The 21,668-nt window shown below is 44.5% G+C and overlaps 1 protein-coding gene across 2 annotated transcripts in view; it reads right to left on the reverse strand.

The window, feature by feature from the left end:
* Nucleotides 1-21,668, reverse strand: part of KATNAL2 (katanin catalytic subunit A1 like 2) — a 37,915-nt gene that overhangs the window by 8,892 nt on the left and 7,355 nt on the right. Inside the window, exons 2-11 of one of the 2 annotated variants that reach the window (XM_083702812.1) lie at nucleotides 18,432-18,502; nucleotides 15,952-16,118; nucleotides 14,616-14,652; nucleotides 13,417-13,540; nucleotides 11,061-11,156; nucleotides 9,348-9,446; nucleotides 7,139-7,216; nucleotides 5,791-5,889; nucleotides 5,243-5,306; nucleotides 3,912-4,030 (exon numbers count right to left, since the gene is read on the reverse strand). In XM_083702812.1, coding sequence (XP_083558938.1) covers nucleotides 3,912-4,030; nucleotides 5,243-5,306; nucleotides 5,791-5,889; nucleotides 7,139-7,216; nucleotides 9,348-9,446; nucleotides 11,061-11,156; nucleotides 13,417-13,540; nucleotides 14,616-14,652; nucleotides 15,952-16,118; nucleotides 18,432-18,502 — 954 coding nt within the window. The remainder of the gene's footprint in view (nucleotides 1-3,911; nucleotides 4,031-5,242; nucleotides 5,307-5,790; nucleotides 5,890-7,138; nucleotides 7,217-9,347; nucleotides 9,447-11,060; nucleotides 11,157-13,416; nucleotides 13,541-14,615; nucleotides 14,653-15,951; nucleotides 16,119-18,431; nucleotides 18,503-21,668) is intronic. The other variant, XM_083702813.1, reaches the window with a different exon arrangement.

Here is a 21,668-nt window from a genome sequence, read left to right on the forward strand (position 1 = left end):
GACAGGCGAACTAATGCCAGTGTACTGGAAGAAGCAAAGATCACCAGTGATGAAGCGATAATTCTTCAACATGAACTTTGTTGGACTGGTCATGTTGTTCGGATGCCTGATTATCGTCTTCCAAAGCAACTACTCTACTCCGAACTTAAAAATGGAAAGGGTAATGCTGGTGGCTCTGGCCAAACTGCGGGAGGCAGTGGAAGACAGGAGTGCCTGGCGTGTTCTGGTCCAGGGGGTCACGAAGAGTCGGTCACGACTAAACAACAACAATGCTGGTGGTCAACAAAAGAGGTTTAAAGACTCTCTCAAGGAAAATCTTAAATCATGTTGTATAAATACCAACAACTGGGAAACACTGGCCTGCGAGTGCTGCAACTGGAGAACAGCCTTTACCAAAGGTGTCATGGGCTTTGAAGACACTTGAACTCAGGACGGAAGGGAGAAACGTGCTAAGAGGAAGGCACGCTTGGCAAACCCTCACCGTGATCACCTCCCACCCAGAAACCTATGTCCCCACTGTGGAAGGATGCGTGGATCCAGAATTGGCCTCCGCAGTCACTTACAGACTCACTGTTAAGACTGCGTTTATGGAAGACAATCTTACTCGGCTATGAGTGATCACCAGATAAAGAAAGTAAGTTGCATTCAGGTCCCTTAGGCATCTGACTTGCCACTGTGAGAACAGTATAATGGGCTAGATGGGCCCTTGGACTGATTCAGCTCTTTTTACGTTCTTACTTCCTGTTCTTTTCAATGGGGCTTGTAGAACTCAAATTTTGGGGCGGGAGGAGAGCAACACCAGGTACACACAGACCTTATGCATGATGCATGACAGATGCCCGTTCAACCTCTGTTTAAAAACCTCCAAGTTCATATGATGAAATGCATTGCTATGCTCTTCCTGCACATTCTTCTTCCACAAACCTATATTTACAATTATTCCGTTCACTGCAGGCCATTCAGATAAATGAGTTTTTACCCAAAACAAAGGTGTTAACTTCAAACACATGAACACATGAAGTCCATTTACCTGGGCTCAAGCTTCATTTGCTTTCACAGCAGATATATTTTAAAAACACTAAACCATGGGTAGGCAAACTAAGGCCCGGGGGCCGGATCAGGCCCAATCGCCTTCTCAATCGCCTGTGGACGGTCCGTGTTTTTACATTAGAATGTGTCTTTTTGTTTAAAATGCATCTCTGGGTTATTTGTGGGGCGTAGGAATTCATTCATTCCCCCCCCCCAAAATATAGTCCGTCCCCCCGCAAGGTCTGAGGGACAGTGGACCGGCCCCCTGCTGAAAAAGTTTGCTGACCCCTGCCTAAACAAATGGCAACTTCCAAGTGTGGGCTGGAATAGAGCCAAATGATGTATTTTTGGCTTTGATGCAGTTGGACTGCAGTGAATGATTGTGTTCACTTACACATATTATGCCATTATGACCACAAACTTGACATGAGCCAACAGTGTGACGCGGCAGCTAAAAAAGCCAATGCAATTCTGGGCTGCATCAATAGGAGTATTGCATCTAGATAGTGCCACTGTATTCTGCTCTGGTAAGACCTCACCTGGAATACTGTGTCCAGTTCTGGGCACCACAGTTCAAGAAGGACACTGACAAACTGGAACGTGTCCAGAGGAGGGCAACCAAAATGGTCAAAGGCCTGGAAATGATGCCTTATGAAGAACGGCTAAGGGAGCTGGGCATGTTTAGCCTGGAGAAGAGGAGTTAAGGGGTGATATGATAGCCATGTTCAAATATATAAAAGGAGGTCACATAGAGGAGGGAGAAAGGTTGTTTTCTGCAGCTCCAGAGAAGCGGACCCGGAGCAATGGTTCCAAACTACAAGAAAAAAGGTTCCACCTAAATATTAGGAAGAACTTCCTGACAGTAAGAGCTGTTCGACAGTGGAATTTGCTGCCAAGGAGTGTGGTGGAGTCTCCTTCTTTGGAGGTCTTTAAGCAGAGGCTTGACAACCATATGTCAGGAGTGCTCTGATGGTGTTTCCTGCTTGGCAGGGGGTTGGACTCGATGGCCCTTGTGGTCTCTTCCAACTCTATGATTCTATTCTATGATTCTATCTTATGATCCATTCAGAGAATTGAGAGTACAGAGTAAATAAAATAAAAGGCTGCACTTGTTTTGTTTTCTGCCATGGGCTCTGGCTGACAGAGGGAAAGAGAAGGAAACACAGATGCCACAAGGCTAGTTGGAGAAAATACTCTAAAACACTGCCTTGGTTTGGTAGGCCAAACCACTTCTTAAATCGGAACGGCTTATAAAAGAGGAGAGAAATGGCAAACACACACAAATAATCCTGTCTTTGCATTTTAAATCTTTCTCCTAAATCCTACCCAAGTATATGGAGAATAATAGGATAGAAGAAAATTATTCCAGAAAGGGATTCTGGGCAAATCCTAAAAGAGCACCAAGGATTAAAACATTCCCCTTTAATGTACTGTTGCTTCATATATATATATATTTAAATAAGGGTTGTTTTTTTAATATAAATGCAAGTTAGAAGTTGAGTTGGTTGGACTAAATAGCTTCTGTTTTCCTGATCAAAACACAACGTGGATAATCCCACGTATTATACAAAATGAGATTTTTGTTGGCTTTTCTTTTTAAACTAAGGATGATGGCTTATTTTGCTCTACAAACAGAATTCTTAAGGAGAGGTAAAACCCAATATCCTGTCACTTTTAGCATCATGTGTTCTTGCTTTCCTTGCTTAAAAAGATGACTGCATTCAAACTCCATTCTGACGCAAACTCCAGCATGGGTCTGAAGTTGCAACTTTAATCTTTGCCGTTAATGGAACCACATACTGTGAGCCTAATTCACTGCTGCAGCCAGATGATTACAGATGGATTCTACATTTACACACCAATACAGAAAGAAAAAGGCCAGATAACTTATCATACTAAGAAACAAAGGTGTCATTTAATAATAAAAGCACCTAGTCCTTAGAACTCCTATGATAGGCTTAGCAGTGTGCAATCAGTGTGCTAGCAAACCCTTGGTAAAATCTCCAAAGACAAAATGGGTAGGATTTCAATTACTTCTTTGGCTTGTCGTTGCCCTCCCCATAACTAGCAAAATTATGCAAAACTAAGAATTTTTATTATAATTTATGTAAGGTTGTAGAATTCTGCCTTCATTTTCTTTTCGATAGCACCGAATATATGTTACCTTGGCCAAATATAGATATAGATAAGGTAAAAGGTAAAGGACCCCTGGACAGCTAAGTCTAATCAAATTTGACCATGGGGTGCTGCACTCATCTCCACTTTCAGGCCGAGGGAGCCGGCGTTTGTCCACAGACAGCTTTCCGGCTTGTGTCCAGCGTTACTAAACCGCTTCTGGTGCAATGACAGAAGCTAGAGTGCATGGAAACACTGTTTACCTTCCCACCACAGACATACCTATTTATCTACTCACACTGACGTGCTTTTAAACTGCTATGTTGGCAAGAGCTGGGACAGAGCAACGAGAGCTCACCTTGTCGCGCGAATTTGAACCACCGACCTTCTGATCGGCAAGCCCAAGTGGCTCAGTGATTTAGACCACAGCGCCACCCACATCCTGATCTAGATGATACAGATATAGATATACAAACACAGGTCTAGGTGAACCTTGCCCTGATCTAGAAGGGAAACTCTTGCATCACTAAGACAAACTGAAGACTCGGGATCACTTAAATTAGGCTAGCTACACCTTCCCTGTTCCAGAAAATGAACTCACATTTGAATGGTACAAAGCAAGAGTTGGGCCATGTGGCTTCTTGAAAAGAAAGGAGGAAAGGGGGAAGAATATGTCCATTCCTGCATTAGACCACCTCACGCAAAGATTCTCTGCCAAACACTGTGGATTTCTGCCAGGGCATAAGGAAAACAGAAGGCGCTCTTACTTTCACAAGCTTTTCTGAATCCCCCCTCCATTTGCTGACGATGGTGGATGCCGAGATGTTGAAGAAGGTTGTGTTGCATTCAGTGGCAACAGCTTTGGCTAGCAAAGTCTTCCCAGTACCTACAAGGTGCAGGAAAATAAGTCAGCACTCAGTCTCGACATAGGAGCTCCTCAATGTTTCTCCCCACTGGGGAACCGTGCAAGCCTTTATCCCCACAATAAATGATTCCCCTGAGCTATCTGGTCAAAAGAGGCATACCTCCGTTTAAAAATCACCCATTAACCATCTGAAAGGAGTTTGAAAAAGCAAAATATTTATCGGCAGTGACGTTTCCGTAACAATCACTCGACCAGCATTCAAGCAAGTGTCAGCTGGGAAGAAAACCTTGTCTTTCCATCTTAACACTATCATTTGCCTTTGGGAGAAATAATATTCTCCCAGGAATGGATCGACTAGAGATAGGAAGAAAGGGTATTATTGAGATTGTATGTAGCAGCTAAGTCACAGACCTGCATTCCTTGCGTAAAATAAAAGTAAAGGTAAAGGGACCCCTGACCATTAGGTCCAGTCGTGGCCGACTCTGGGGTTGCGGCGCTCATCTCGCTTTATTGGCCGAGGGAGCCAGCGTCCAGCTTCCAGGTCATGTGGCTAGCATGACTAAGCCGCTTCTGGCGAACCAGAGCAGCGCATGGAAACGCCGTTTACCTTCCCGCCGGAGCGGTACCTATTTATCTACTTGCACTTTGATGTGCTTTTGAACTGCTAGGTTGGCAGGAGCAGGGACCGAGCAACGGGAACTCACCCTGTCGTGGGGATTCGAACCACCGACCTTCTGATTGGCAAGTCCTAGGCTCTGTGGTTTAGACCACAGCTCCACCCGTGTCCCTGCGTAAAATAAATCCTCCCAGAACAGATGCAGTGGCCGTTTAGTTAACCATTCTGTCAAAAACACTCCCAGTCTTTGGAGCACTTTTGCAAGGGGTTCACAGGTGGTGGCTGTTTTTATGTTTTAAAGGCAGCATATAGAGACATGTCTCTTTAAAACCTTTTCCTTTTTAAATGGAGAGCAGCGACTCTGCTGCAAGAGGGAATGCCAGAGTGTCAGAAATGGAAGCTGATCTTGCATTCATCTCACAAGATACGCAAGAGTATTTATGCGGCCAGCTCCACACCGTGGATGTGAGCAATATTGAAAAATGTTATGTCTGCCTTCAGCCAGGAGTAAGAAAGGTGTTTACCCCAAGGGAAGGGGATGCAAAAAAAGGTCTCTCAAGCTGTGGTGTAAGGGAATGCGGGAGTTCATTCGCAAACCGTAGTTACGCAGACAGTACCTGGGGGTCCGTAGAGCAATAGTCCTTTCCATGGAGAGAGGATGCCAGTAAACAGTTGTGGATACTAAGCAGAGAAAAGTACTATCAGAATTAAATAATAATAATAATTCTCGGGAGTCAAACTGCAATTTTTGCAACAGTTTTGGGCACCCAAACGACCACCATCCCAATATGTTGATTTCGCAACTTAGACCACATGAATTATGGGGGCAGTTTGCAACTGAACTCCATGTGTATCTGGCACAGGGAAGACACGCAATAAACCCCAGGCAAAATAGCAACTTCTTGCAGATTCTGCTTCACATATTTCCAGCTTCACCAAAACACATAAATGAGAGAGAAGGAAGGTCTGTTTTGCAGGCATATCCCTGGGCATGTCTAAAGGTATTGTAAGCAACAGTCGGGGGTGGGTGGGAGTGGAGACAGGGCAGTCTATCATTCATTACAGTTTTGAATGAGGAGTTTTGAACACTGCTGAAAAGTTGAGACTTTCAAGATCAGGAGTGCCAATCCAGAGAGAGAGAAGCTTTCAAAACAGGTTCCCTTACCCTGATTGGATACACAACAGCTTCCTTGACCAACCGCTTGGCTGCATCGAGGCCAATGATATCGCCCCACTTTACATTCGGGTTGTGGAGGTAGATATCCTGCAAGACATTGTTTGGTCTTCTTAAAGGCAGGGCTCCGGCTTCCCTGTACAGCCAGGGAAACATTGGTGCAGCAAATTAAGCTCCATTGTGCCAGGGCATAAAAACAAAACAGTGACACAGAAAGAGACAGGCTGCTTTGCAGTGTTTCTCGGTCGGTCCCCAGCCTGTTGTTGAACTACAACTCCCATCATCCCAGTGGTCAGGGATGATGGGAGTTGTAGTCCAAAAACAGCTGGGGACCCAAGCCTGAGAAACACTGGGAGAGGGAATATGCACAAAATTGTTATTGCAACGGAGGACTAAAAATTCTGAACATGCTTACTTAGGGGACAACCCCACTGAAATTGACTGTTCCTGCAGAGCAACTAGGCTTAGGGCTGCAGTGTGGAACCCAGTTCAGCTACTGATTGATTGATTGACTGTAGAAATGGATAAAAGCCCCCCATCCAAAGAATGGCTATCATCAGTGCAGGTAAGGGGAAAAATATTTTAATTTTAATCATCTGCAATAGTGTCATATTTATTTTATAGTACAGTACATTGATTATTGCTTTCATGTTATGGATCAATGGTCTCGTTAGATAGTAAAATTCATGTTAAGTTGCTTTTTTAGGGGTTGTTTTTAAAAGTCTGGAACTGATTAATCCATTTTGCATTACGTTCTATGAAAGTGCCTTGGTTTTGGAATGCTTTGGTTTTGCAACTGACTTCCAGAACGGATTAAGTTTGAGAACCAAGGCCTGCTCTTCCCTGCCACCCCTCCCAGCAGCTCCTTGCTGTCCATCAGATGAAACATGTTGAGGAATGGATGCCTGAACTAGTTTGCTGTAGAAGGTTAAAATTTTCACTTGTTGCTTCGCCCATTTTCACCTCTGGCCCCACCCCAGCCCCAGAAAGCTGCCCAGATGTGAACGAAGCCCTCAATCTGAAAAGGGTTCCCCACCCCTTCCACAGAGCGTCAAGCCTCGCCTCCTGTGCATGCACAGAGAGCACAACCCAGCTGGGAACTCTCTTGCATGGACCCCACTGCGGCAGGTGGAAGCTGTGCTGGAAGAGTGAATGTTGGGGCTTCCACAGGGGACTCTCCTGCAGGGCTGTGTCCAGAATGTGGTTATTCATAGACTCTCCTCCTGTTCTCCCATTCTGATGTTGGGTACGGAAATGCAGAAAAGCAGAGGATTAATTCCTTGACCAACTAGGCTCAGCATATACTCCAGGACTGAAAAGAAACAAGGTTCGGTCTTACCCTGCTCACAACCGTCGCAAGTTCTCTCATTTCACCAGTCATCCCAATAAAGGCGCCCAGAGGCTTTAATAACCGTTCCTACAAAAAAGACACATGTAAACGCAATCTATATACAGTATAGCAGGCATGTCCAATAGGTCGATCGCGAGGGTGTCCCAGGTTGATCATGGCATGAAGTACAACAACAAAAACAAAATAACTTTGGTCAACCCTCCCCTAAAAAGTAAATCACAGCCAGTCTTTTTATACTGTGAGTAGATCGCAGTCTCTTGGAAGCTGGATGTGCCTGATATACAGTCATACCACGGGTTAAATATGCTTCGAGTTGAGCGCATCCGAGTTGCGCTCCTCAGCAACCCGGAAGTAACGGAGCGCGTTCCTTCCAGGTTTCACCGCTTGCACATGCACAGACGCTCAAAATGACGTCACGCACATGCGCAGAAGTGCCGTCGCTAGTTACGTTTACCTCTAGATGCGAACGGGGCTCTGGAACGGATCCCGTTCGTATCTAGAGGTACCACTGTATAGCATGCAAGAAAAAATTGTTTTGGTTATTTTGAGGGGCTGCCAAACTTTAAATTAAGTATGTGAAAGTTTTAAATATGCAACACCATTTTTGGAATAGGTTTCTATATACAGCCTTACCTCGGGTTACAGCCGCTTCAGGCTACGTTTTTTTCGGGTTGCGGACCGCAGAAACCCGGAAGTACCAGAACGGGCTACTTCCGGTTTTCGGCGGTTGTGCATACGCAGAAGTACTAAATCGCGCTTTGTGCATGCGCAGACGTGCAAGTCACAACTCAAGTGTCCACTGTATATATTAAGTCCAGTTCAAGCTGTCTTCCCCAGCCCCCGCTCTATCCTTGTACATATGTGATATGTTACAGATAGGTAGCTGTGTTGGTCTGCCATAGTCAAAACAAAAAAATTCCTTCCAGTAGCACCTTAAAGACCAACTAAGTTAGTTCTTGGTATGAGCTTTCGTGTGCATGCACACTTCTTCAGGTCATATGTGATATGATAGCCATGTTCAAATATATAAAAGGATGTCACATAGAGGAGGGAGAAAGGTTGTTTTCTGCTGCTCCAGAGAAGCGGACACGGAGCAATGGATCCAAACTACAAGAAAGAAGATTCCACCTAAACATTAGGAAGAACTTCCTGACAGTAGGAGCTGTTCGACAGTGGAATTTGCTGCCAAGGAGTGTGGTGGAGTCTCCTTCTTTGGAGGTCTTTAAGCAGAGGCTTGACAACCATATGTCAGGAGTGCTCTGATGGTGTTTCCTGCTTGGCAGGGGGTTGGACTCAATGGCCCTTGTGGTCTCTTCCAACTCTATGATTCTATAATTCTATATGCAGTGTTTTCTAGTCCTCACGCTCTCCCCACACAATTCCTTCACCAAATATACAAAATAAAGTCCAAATTGGGGGATACTGTGGCTATGTGGACAGGAGGAGATACTACATCCTATCCAGGATCTAAAGTGCTATTGTGTTTGAACAGCCAAAAGAACTTCCAGTTTGGATGCCACCATCTATGCATGTCAAGGAGAGGAGAGAGGATGATACATGCAAGTCCAAAGGCCACTCCAAAAGACTTTTATTCCCTGTTGGATTTACCAGGTATTTGTTGTCAGTTTGCATTTCTTAGTGCAGGAAAGTACTTTTCTGATGTGCAGAGATCTTTTCTATTCTGATTAATACAAGAGGATTCTAGAAGCTAGTAAAAGCTTCTCTGTGTGAGAGAAGCAGGCAGAAGGATTGTTTGGGTTATACCTTCTGGAAGCTGAGTACAGCTGGTTTGAACTGGTTCTCTTATCTCTATTCTGCAAGGCCATGCTGATTATAAATATTGGCCAGAAGGAGCCTGGGTCTCACTTTCTCTTTCTGATTCTCTTTTGTTCTGTGTGGTGTTCTGTACATAGTATGCTTAGTGTTGAGGTTTTAGACTTATTATAAGTTCTTGTTAAGTTTTATTGTAAGTGCTGCAACTGGATTTCTTATGGACTGTGCCATTCCTGATTGCATTTCGATTCGTGACCATTATGCTCATTTGCCTTCAGCACCACTAAAAGCTCTGCTGGATGAAGTACTATTGCCTTTGGTCTATTTTGGGGGACTCTGCAACGTGTTTAAGTTTTTCCTCCACACATATGACGCTTATTACTTCTCAACTTTTATTTTACTAGGTGGAAAGAACACCACTCACTGAAGGATCTGGATTGCAGTTAAGGCTGTTCACGGCAATTTCATTTGATGCTCCTTTGATCGCATCCTGAATCATCCCACGAAAATCAATGATTTGGCCCTACAGGAGAAACAAATAGTGTTTACCAAACCCTGAAGCCCATGGCAGGTCTTCAGCCTGGAACACAATAATAATAATAATAATAATAATAATAATAATAATAATAATAATAATAATAATAATAATTTATTATTTGTACCCCGCCCATCTGGCTGGGCTTCCCCAGCCACTCTGGGCGGCTTCCACAAAGACCAAAAATACACTAATATGTCATACATTAAAAACTTCCCTGAACAGGGCTGCCTTAAGATATATTCTGAATGTCAGGTAGTTGTTTATCAGGTAGTTGTTTATCTCTTTGACATCTGATGGGAGGGTGTTCCACAGGGCAGGTGCCACTACCGAGAAGGCCCTCTGCCTGGTCCCCTGTAACTTCGCTTGTCGCAGTGAGGGAAGCACCAGAAGGCCCTCGGAGCTGGACCTCAGTGTCCGGGCAGAACGATGGGAGTGGAGACGCTCCTTCAGGTATACTGGGCCAAGGCTGTTTAGGGCTTTAAAGGTCAGCACCAGCACTTTGAATTGTGCTCGGAAACATACTGGGAGCCAATGCAGATCTCTCAGGACCGGCGTTATGTGGTCCCGGGGGGCAGTCCCAGTCACCAGTCTAGCTGCCGCATTCTGGATTAGTTGTAGTTTCTGGGTCACCTTCAAAGGTAGCCCCATGTAGAGCGCATTGCAGTAGTCCAAGTGGGAGATAACTAGAGCATGCACCACTCTGGCGAAACAAGTCTGCGGGCAAGTAGGGTCTTAGCCTGCGTACCAGGTGGAGCTGGTAGACAGCCGCCCTGGACACAGAATTGAACTGCGCCTCCATGGACAGCTGTGAGTCCAAAATGACTCCCAGGCTGCGCACCTGGTCCTTCAGGGGCACAGTTACCCCATGCAGGACCAGGGAGTCCTCCACACCGGCCCGCCTCCTGTCCCCCAAAAACAGTACTTCTGTCTTGTCAGGATTCAACCTCAATCCATTAGCCGCCATCCATCCTCCAACCGCCTCCAGGCACTCACACAGGACCTTCACCGCCTTCACTGGTTCTGATTTAAAAGGGAGGTAGAGCTGGGTATCATCTGCCTATTGATGGACACCCAGTCCAAACCCCCTTATGATCTCTCCCAGCAGCTTCATATAGATGTTGAAAAGCATGGGGTAGAGGACGGAACCCTGAGGCACCCCTCAAGTGAGGGCCCAGGGGTCTGAACACTCATCCCCCACCACCACTTTCTGAACACAGCCCAGGAGGAAGGAGCGGAACCACTGTAGGACAGTGCCCCCAGCTCCCAGCCCCTCTAGACGGTCCAGAAGGATGTTATGGTCGATTGTATCAAAGGCCGCTGAGAGATCCAGCAGAACTAGGAAGCAGCTCTCACCTTTGTCCCTAGCCCACCAGAGATCAACAACCAACAAGAGATGTTGGACAGGGAACCAAAATGTAAGAAGCCAGACCAGTAGGGAAGCCACTGGAACAACAACGGGTGGAGGTGGGGCTGCCCCAAACCATCTGTAGGGCACCAATTTAGGGAAGGCTACTGCAAGACGTCCATAAGTTTCCACCTTCAGACACCCAAACACTCTTATAATAACAATCCATGCATGCTGTTAGGCTTCCGACTAACCCTCCTAGGATGAGCGCCTTCTCCACTTCCTTTCTGGATTGCGGACACGTTTAAACCAAACTCAGATGGCACCCGGGCAAAAGCATCTTCACTCTCCTACAGAAAACAAACACAAACACAGACCAATTTTGAAATTACAAGAGCATGCTATAACCTTAGGGAGAACATCATGAAGATGTTATATAGATAGCATCATACCCCCTTGAAACTAGCAAAAACTTATAAAGGAGGGTCACTGATTTGTTGGAGATGTAAAATAGACATGGGGTCATACTATCACATTTGGTGGACTTGTGCAATCATTAGGGAATTCTGGGATAATAGATATAATGAATTTAATAAATTATTCAGACTTACCTATTTAAAAACTCCAGAGATCTTTCTTTTAGGCATTTTACCATTAGAAATTAAAAAAGACATAAGACCACTGTTTGTGTATGCCACCACAGCAACAAGAATTCTTGTGGCGAGGAAGTGGAAAAAACGAAACAATACCGGCAATTACAGACTGGCTCATTCTAACTCATGTTAGAGTATTTACAACTAGCAAAACTGACGGGAAGATTTAGAGGAGTATTGAACCAGAAAATATTTGGAGAATGGAGAATATTTAAGGACTATATAAGATCATATTGTACCAATCACACCATATTAGCAGAACTTGAGTGATACTTGTAAACACAACAAATACCGTTTGTGGAGTAGATGGGAACAATACTAAAGAATATAAAACTGTGAGGGGGAAAAATGACAGTATAAACAGTACAATGAGAATGACTGGAAGACTCATTTTGTCAGAAGTCTTTTTTTATTTAAGTGTTCAATTAAGTATTAATTAGGAAGATTAAGGGGTTTTTTATGTACGTAAATTTGCTTTTTCTTCTTTCATTTTTCTGTATTTTCTTCTTTTCTTTTTTCTTAATTGTTTTTTCTTTAATTTTCTTTTTGTGGTATGAGATTGTAAATTCTTTGTATAAGTGTGTACTGTAATTTAAATTAATAAAGATTATTTTTTTAAAAAAATTAAATTACAAGAGGTTTCCAAGCAGACATGTTTGAGAAACTCCCACAATCCTCTATGATTGGCACCCCCAGTGCAACCAATGTGTTCTATTGGGGTTTGTAACATCCACGATGGCTGCTGCAAGTACACAACGGGGCTGATCTCTGCCTTTGCTTCCTGTTGAGCACAGTGCAGGAAATGAGAAAAAGCAGAAATGCTCAACATTCAACTTTGCTCAGTAAGACACCCCTGAAGAGCAGGGAGGAGACAGCTGAAAATAATCACTCAGGCTTGTTTTGCCTGTGGCATGGAAGCTGCAAAGGCAGGGGAACTTTTTGGGCAATGTGGGTCAGCACACTGCTTGTTCACACTGAACCATGGTTTGTTTAAAACTATGGTTTAATGTGATGTGCAAACCAGCCATTATTGCCACAGATACAAGGCTGGCTGCAGTAACACTTGAAACAGATACATGTTTCTCTCTCTTTTCATCCTAGCCAGGTTAACCAACACTCTCAGAATAGTTTTGGAATACAGAGAGTATATCTATAGTAGAAACACGTATTGGTTATAGTCTAGTTTAACTGTGATGGCAATCCCCAAAGAATCTGAGGAATTGTTTTCCCTCCCTTCTAATTATGCAAATATACACACATATTCTCACTCTCTCTGTAAATGAAAATATATCAAGACTCCCTAATCCATAATTGTTTTTTTCAATAAAGAACGAAAAGCCGCCATTTAGAAAACACTGTGTATACAGCTTGTCCTTTTCATTTGTATACACCATCTCTTTTAGCTTACTCGTATGAGCCATTTCTAATGATTTAAATAACCATTCCCTAACAGATGGGACAATAGAGCTTTTCCAATATTGGGCAAGAACAACCCTTGCTGCAATTAAGAGATAAATAATCAAGTTTTCACTTCCTTTGTTATGGCATATCTTGTATACAATCCAGCAACATATTTAAGGCATTCTTTCTAATCTTACTCCAGTTATCTGGTTGATTATTTGAAATGCTTACACCCAATAAGCTTGGGGGATTGTAATTTGGTGAGGATACAGACAATTATCTGTCTACAAAGCTGTTGCCATCCTTCCAGTACACGTTCCCAAAGTTTGCTGGGGAGACGGAATGTCTATTAAGCAGATTTCAGTCTGTGGTTGTCCCAGGATGTCCAAAGTTTTAATTATCCTTCTACCTCCCCAATACTTTTACGCAAAACCTCCTATAAAGGTTATAGCAGCCCCAGTAATCTACCGGTTGCTGTATCCTATTGCTAAGCGCACTGCATTCCCCAAATTTACAAAACGGGGCTGGTAGGAGCAAATAAAAATGGAATCTCAACCTCTTTAGGACTATCCTTGCTGGAATGTTTTGGCTCGACTGTCCTACGAGAAATACTTTTCGAAAGTGGCCTCTGACTTGCTGGGTGAATCTTAGGAAGATTCCGACATGTGCTGCTTGTTACCCTAGAACAACAACAAAAAAGAAAGGCTTTCAGGAAGTGTCAGGTTTACAACCTGTCTTGATATGGTGAGGGACTAAGGTAAGGATGGGTTTTTCCCACCTAGCGCCTGGCACTCCTGGCAGGCCACACCCCCTCTCCCAGCTCAAGCTCCACCCTCTCCCTGGGCACCCACCCTCCAGTACATGGGTAGGCAAACTAAGGCCCGGGGGCCGGATCCGGCCCATTCACCTTCTAAATCCAGCCCGTGGACGGTCCGGGAATCAGCATGTTTTTACATGAGTAGAATGTGTGCTTTTATTTAAAATGCAACTCTGGGTTATTTTGGGGGCCTGCCTGGTGTTTTTACATGAGCAGAATGTGTGCTTTTACAGTCATACCTTGGGTTACAGCCGCTTCACGTTGCGTTTTTTCAGGTTGTGGACTGCCGAAACCCGGAAGTACCGGAACGGGTTACTTCCGGGTTTTGGCGGTTGCACATGCGCAGAAGCGCTAAATCGTGCTTTGCGCATGTGCAGAAGTGCCGAATTGCAACCCGCGCATGCGCAGACGCAGATTGCGAATGTTGCAGGTTGCGAACGTGCATCCCGCACGGATCACGTTCGCAACCCAAGCGTCCACTGTATTTAAAATGCATCTCTGGGTTATTTGTGGGGCATAGGAATTCGTTCATTATTTTTTTCCAAAATATAGTCCTGCCCCCCACAAGGTCTGAGGGACAGTGGACCGGCCCCCTGCTGAAAAAGTTTGCTGACCCCTGTCCAGTACATGGGAGACAATGTCAAACTGGGATGGGCTCTTTTCATGCTCAGTGCAACACACTTTGTGATGTGGTTTAAGCAGGAGCTCTGTGTGTGTGTGTTTGTGTGTGTGTGTTGGCGCTATGACTGTGTGTGCCTCTGCCAAGGGTGTGTTCTATGCTAAAGAGGTGAGATGTTGTGTTTGGCACCACCCACTTTAGGTCTGGCCCTGCCCACTCCAGGAATGCAGCCATCAGGAATAAATAACGTTGTGGCTGCATGGCTACGAAAAATCTGTTTTACTACCAATGGTGTCCTCATGGCAGCCATTTCTCTTACCTTTTTTGTTTTCCTCCAGTTCTTGATTTGTTGTCTGCTGTTTGTTGGGGGGGGGAAGAGAAGAGAGAGAGACCTTGCCTTTCTTTTAAATAAAATAATGTATATAGGGCCACAATCCAGCCACAAAGTTAAGCAGGCTGAAGCTTGCCCTGCACAGTGATCTACTCTTTGCTCTGACACAAGTTGTTCTTTCCTATAACGGAAGCTGACAACTGGACAACGAAAATGGATTCTACAAGAGACTGGTATTGATGAACTGGAAGAGTAAATACATGATCCCCTTTAATCAATGACACAAAAACACCCACATCATATGAAAGGATTGCTTACAGATGTAGCCTTTTTTGGATAAATATATTGACACCTGGAATGAGTTTCTACAGAATACAGTAGGTTACTAAGAATCAAATATATATTAGGACAATAATGTATGGAAATGTAACTTATTATAGTTACTGTATTGTGTTATAGCTTTATTATTGTACTTTAGCACTTTTCATTGCTTTATTTTCTATAACTGAAATTCTTTTAATATATTACTATTTTTTTAAAAAGTTGTTCTTCCCTATATCCAAATGTTTTAAACATGTATGCAACAACACAGACAGGGAGGTTCTGCTCAAAAGGAAAACTACACAAAAGGAAACTACACAACAAAAGGAAACTACACAAGTGCCTCATGGGACCCTTGCAAAGCGTCCCTTCGTCTCAGAAAGGTTTGCAAAGGACAACTTCCCGGGCAGTGAATTGCGTACATACATTCCATCCCATTACCGAGAAGGCCCTCTGCCTGATTCCCTGTAACCTCACTTCTCGCAGCAAGGGAATCGCCAGAAGGCCCTTGAAGCTGGACCTCAGTGTCTGGGCTGAATGATGGGGGTGGAGTCGCTCCTTCAGGTATAATGGGCTGAGGCCATTTAGGACTTTAAAGGTCAGCACCTTTAATGCAGAATCGAAAGCGGCTATCACCATTCCAATTTGCATCTAGTTTGCACCCACAGCTCTGAATCCAGCAAGGGATATGCACACTTAAACCAGCTTCAGAAAGCCAGTGTGGCACAGTGGTTGAGTTTCAAACTGGGGTCGGGGAGTTCAAATCCCTACTCAGCCGTCAAGTTCACTGGGGCGATTTGGGGCCAGTCACATTCTCTCAGTTTAACCTACCTCACAGGCCTGTTATAAGGGTAAAACGAGGAGGAATGCTACCAACACACCAGCACGCCGTCGGTGTTAAAGAAAATTTGAAACACTAGCGGTAATAAGAAAATCTAAATTTTAAATCTGAAAAGAAACAAAAAAACCCCACACACATTTATTCTGGAAATTAGCCACATACTGGTGTCTAAGGCTTTTTTGGTAATCTTTGGGTACTTCTGGAATTTGACATAGTAGTAGCTTTCGTATTCCATCAAAATTGTCTCAAGGTCAACATTGTCGCAAACTTCAAAGCGCCGCAAGCCCAGCTTCGTTTCTTGCTCCAATGCGTTTGCAGCATCGACATAACTGGGAATTACAGATTTGGGGGTTCAGTTTATTCAATTCTTATAACATTGCAGGGGGGAAAACCAAAACGCTTTATACAAAAAGAGGAGGGAAGGGGGAACGGCAACATAAAACAGGACCAGAATCATTGCATCATCACTGAAACTGTTAAGCACATCTACATCATCATCAACATCATCAACATCACCATCATCATCAAAACAAAATAAAAAAATTCCTTCCAGTCGCACCTTAAAGACCAACTAAGTTAGTTCTAGGTATGAGCTTTCGTGTGCATTCCCACCACCCTTCTGAGTAATACCCCTCCCCACCTTCTCACTATATAGAAGGGTCTGGTGACTTCTGTTTCAGTGTATCTGAAGAAGTGTGCATGCACACGAAAGCTCATACCAAGAACTAACTTAGTTGGTCTTTAAGGTGCGACTGGAAGGAATTTTTTTATTTTGTTTTGACTATTGCAGACCAACACGGCTACCTATCTGTAACCATCATCATCATCATCATCATCACTCTGATGTTGGTCTTCCCAAGTGGCTCCAACCCCCAAGCTGTCACTGGACAAACAGCTCTACCCAATAGCCACTATTTTGTGTGCACCTCCAACTGATGGCATCATAGCCTATTCCTGGAGTTACCAAAATAGTGCTCACAAGGACCATGGACCCCTTGCCTCCTGCTTTCCACCCCATCCTGACACTGGCATTTTTTAATATTTATTAGCTGTACAGTGGTACCTCAGGTTACAAATGCTTCAGGTTACAGACTCCGCTAACCCAGAAATAGTACCTTGGGTTAAGAACTTTGCTTCAGGATGAGAACAGAAATTGTGCTCCAGCGATGCGGCAGCAGCGGGAGGCCCCATTAGCTAAAGTGGTGCTTCAGGTTAAGAACAGTTTCAGGTTAAGAACGGACCTCCGGAACGAATTAAGTACTTAACCCGAGGTACCACTGGTGGCGCTGTGGGTTAAAGCCTCAGCGCCTAGGACTTGCTGATTGAAAGGTCGGCGGTTCGAATCCCTGCGGCGGGGTGCGCTCCCGCTGCTCGGTCCCAGCGCCTGCCAACCTAGCAGTTTGAAAGCACCTCTGGGTGCAAGTAGATAAATAGGGACCGCTTACCAGCGGGATGGTAAACGGCGTTTCCGTGTGCAGCTCTGGCTCGCCAGATGCAGCTTTGTCACGCTGGCCACGTGACCTGGAAGTGTCTCCGGACAGCGCTGGCCCCTGGCCTCTTAAGTGAGATGGGCACACAACCCCAGAGTCTGTCAAGACTGGCCTTTATGGAACACAAGGTCCTTTCAATGACAGTCATCGTGTGATAGTAGGCATCCAAACCTCTCATCACATGGCAAACACTCCATCCTTGAGAGTTATATTTTCAAGCAGCAGTATTAGTCATTTAATAATAATAATAATAATAATAATAATAATGTATTATTTGTACCTCGCCCATCTGACTGGGTTGCCCCAGCCATTCTGGGAGACTTCCAGCATATATAAAAACATTTTAAAAAATTGAAACCTTAAAAAAAAAACTCAATTACACAGAAAGCAGTGACGGACACCAACTTAGATGGCTTAAGAAGAGGATTAGACAAATTCAAGGAGGAGAGGGCTATCAATGTCTATTAACCATGATGGCTATGCTCTGCCGCCACACAGTTGGAGGAAACAATGCTTATGAATACAGTGGTACACTGGGTTAAGAACTTAATTCGTTCCAGAGGTCCTTTCTTAACCTGAAACTGTTCTTAACCTGAGGTACCACTTTAGCTAATAGGGCTTCCCACTGCCGCTGTGCCACTGGCGCACGATTTCTGTTCTCATCCTGAAGCAAAGTTCTTAACCCGAGGTACTATTTCTGGGTTAGCGGAGCCTGTAACCTGAAGCGTCTGTAACCCAAGGTACCACTGTACCTGTTGCTGGAAAATCATCTCCCACATTTTAACAACCCATCAGTGTGGTGGCAGGTTCAACAGGCCAGCCAAACAAAGCATGTAATTAGGTCATTTGCCTGTGGAGCGTAGGAAACCCTTCCAGCTGACTAAGCAGAAAAGCTTTTCAAATATTAAGTCTTTGTCTAGGACACAAATTTACAGAGGATGCCAGCCTATAGCATACCTGGAAGAAAGCCCAGTAGAACTCTACAGGTTTTACTACGCAGCCAGAAAGGAAACAAAGTTTGCAATTATTTAGGGTTATATCTTTGCTAACCTCTTTTTTTTATTGAACAAGAAAACAGATAAGTAAAAAACAAACAACAACAACAACAACAACAACACACGAATATTTGCTGGTAAGCAAAAGAAAACATACCCTTCATCCATTAAATAATGTAAAATCAGAATGAGGAGGTTTTTTCGACGGGCTTCTGATCGCATCTCTTCCTGCAAATAAAAAGAGGAAGTTTTAGAATATGATCCTCTTGTATAAATCTATCACTGTTGAGAAAGAACATAAGAAGAACCTGCTGTATGCAGCCAGTCTTCCATGTGGCCCAGCATCCAGTTCTCACAGTGGCCAACCAGATTCCTGTTGGAAACCAGCGAGAATGACCTGAGCACAAGAGGAACTCTCCTCTCCTGTGGTTTCCAGCAAAGCATTTGTTGTTGTTTAGTCATTTAGTCATGTCCGACTCTTCGTGACCCCCTGGACCAGAGCACGCCAGGCACTCCTGTCTTCCACTGCCTCCCGCAGTTTGGTCAAACTCATGCTGGTAGCTTCAAGAACACTGTCCAACCATCTTGTCCTCTGTCATCCCCTTCTCCTTGTGCCCTCCATCTTTCCCAACATCAGGGTCTTTGCCAGGGAGTCTTCTCTTCTCATGAGGTGGCCAAAGTATTGGAGCCTCAGCTTCAGGATCTGTCCTTCCAGTGAGCACTCAGGGCTGATTTCCTTCAGAATGGAGAGGTTTGATTTTCTTGCAGTCCATGGGACTCTCAAGAGTCTCCTCCAGGACCGTAATTCAGAAGCATCAATTCTTCGGCGATCAGCCTTCTTTATGGTCCAGCTCTCACTTCCATACATCACTACTGGGAAAACGATAGCTTTAACTATACGGACCTTTGTTGGCAAGGTGATGTCTCTGCTTTTTAAGATGCTGTCTAGGTTTGTCATTGCTTTTCTCCCAAGAAGCAGGCGTCTTTTAATTCTGTGGCTGCTGTCACCATCTGCAGTGATCATGGAGCCCAGCAAAGCATAGCCATCACTGAATCTTTAATCAAAGTTTCCTGGAACCAGGGCCCTGTCATGTGTCCATGCAGCTTATGAGACTCTGAAGCAGTAATGAATAACTTTTTTCAGCCTGACGGACACATTCTTTGCTGGGCAATTATGGCACGTGGGGCAATGGATGTAAATTTAACATTTGTACAGTAGACTTCTTTCTGCCCATACTCACACAACCCCCTCTATCTTCCATCCAGGCAAGGAAGAGACGGTATCAGAGTTCAAGGACACATCCCATGCAGTCCCATTTACAATTGATGCGGGTGGCGCTGTGGCTTAAATCACAGCGCCTAGGACTTGCTGATCGGAAGGTGGGCGGGTCGAATCCCCGTGACGGGGTGAGCTCCCGTTGCTCGGTCCCTGCTCCTGCCAACCTAGCAGTTCGAAAGCACATCAAAGTGCAAGTAGATAAAAAGGTACCGCTCTGGCAGGAAGGTAAACGGCATTTCCATGCACTGCTCTGGTTCGACAGAAGCGGCTTAGTCATGCTGGCCACATGACCTGGAAGCTGTATGCCGGCTCCCTCGGCCAGTAAAGCGAGATGAGCACCGCAAGACAAGAGTCGTCCACGACTGGACCTAACGGTCAGGGGTCCCTTTACCTTTACCCACAAAGTAAGGTTGCAGTCCTATACACCACTACTTGGGAGTAAGCCCACTAAGCGAGCTAACGTGTGTAGGATTCTACTGCAAAGTGCAAGATTTACAGTCATTATAGTCTACATGAAGCAAGTGTTGGCTGCTATTTGACAGTGAAAACTTTTCATCATCATTATTTTTTAATAATCGTTAGCTCATCTACTGGAATCTGGCTTTTCCAGAGGAACCGGAGAGCCATCTAGTGGCCCAGGACAGAAAGCTATTTTTCCCATTCTGTGCATTTTTCAAAATGAGTATTTGTCTTGTACTTTATTAAATGTGAGTAATATGGTAATTCCGAAAGTATGCTAGGAGAGCTCACTAGTGTGCTGCAAAAAAAAAAAAAGGCTAGCAATAAAGAAATAAGCTACCAGGAGCTCAAAGCACCCAGCCACAGAAAAGGATGCAACACCCCCAATAGTCAGCCTACCCACTCCAACCATCTGGAACTAAGGACCTGGGTTTTCAGAACAGAGGATAGGACTTCAGGTCTGGTTTTCACTTCTGCTCCTTTCCTTTTTTTTCTTGTTGAAAACAGCATCTTCAGGTATTCCAGTTGCTGGTTGTGGTCCTACCCTGTCTTTTATCTCCCCCTTTTATTCTCGCCGGAGGAACCAGCTTCATGAGTCACGGTTATAAGCCGATTTATTACAAAACCGACGATAAGAATTTCTTTTTAAACAAAGATGTCTGCTTGGAATGTAGGGATAAGTAGAGATGTTTTGAAAGTGAAGCAAAACCTCAGCACTGAGGCTCATCCACATGGAGACTAATCCTGTACATATGATTTACGTTGTCTGCTTCATGTTGCATTTGTGACGTTCTATCATGTCATTGTTATTGATTGTTTGTAAGTCGCTTTGCGATGCGTGCGAATGAAAAGCAGCACAGAAATATAATTTTTTGTGCTACAAAACAAAGAAATAAAATGGGGGAAAGTGCAAAAAAGAAAGAAAGAAAGAAAGAAAGAAAGAAAGAAAGGGATGTAACAGAATCACCTGCCTTTCATCTGTGCATGAACGCGCACAGTTCCACTCATGCAGTGGAGCTCCCCCTTCCTCTCTTCCCCCTGTGTGCACCCTCAACATCTGCTCCAGATGTTGAGGGTGTACAGAGGCAGCAGAGGATATACAGGAAGCTCCAGGGCAGGAGGACAGAAAAGTTTCGTTGCGCAAGCAGAGGTCTGCTGCATTAGAGCAACAGCAGCTTTGGATACGACCCAATCTTTTAAATAGCTTTTACATTTAATTGCTTTTATCGTCAACGTTTTTACCGTGAAATCACTTGGAGGTCTGTTATGGGAAGTGACCCATAAATAGAATCAAATATATAAAGTTGCACTCCTAGGATTTTGAGATAAAGAAGGGGCAGCTACTCCCCATTTAAAGGGACACGGGTGGCACTGAGGGTTAAACCACAGAGCCTAGGACTTGCTGATCAGAAGGTCGGCGGTTCGAATCCCTGCGACGGGGTGAGCTTGTTGTTCGGTCCCTGCTCCTGCCAACCTAGCAGTTCGAAAACACGTCAAAGTGCAAGTAGATAAATAGGTACCGCTCCTGCGGGAAGGTAAACGGTGTTTCTGTGCGCTGCTCTGGTTCACCAGAAGTGGCTTAGTCATGCTGGCCACATGACCCGGAAGCTGTACGCCGGCTCCCTCGGCCAATAAAGCGAGATGAGCGCCACAACC

This window comes from Podarcis gaigeae, assembly GCF_964106915.1.
Source record: "Podarcis gaigeae genome assembly, chromosome: 11".
In the NCBI taxonomy this organism is placed as follows: domain Eukaryota; kingdom Metazoa; phylum Chordata; class Lepidosauria; order Squamata; family Lacertidae; genus Podarcis; species Podarcis gaigeae.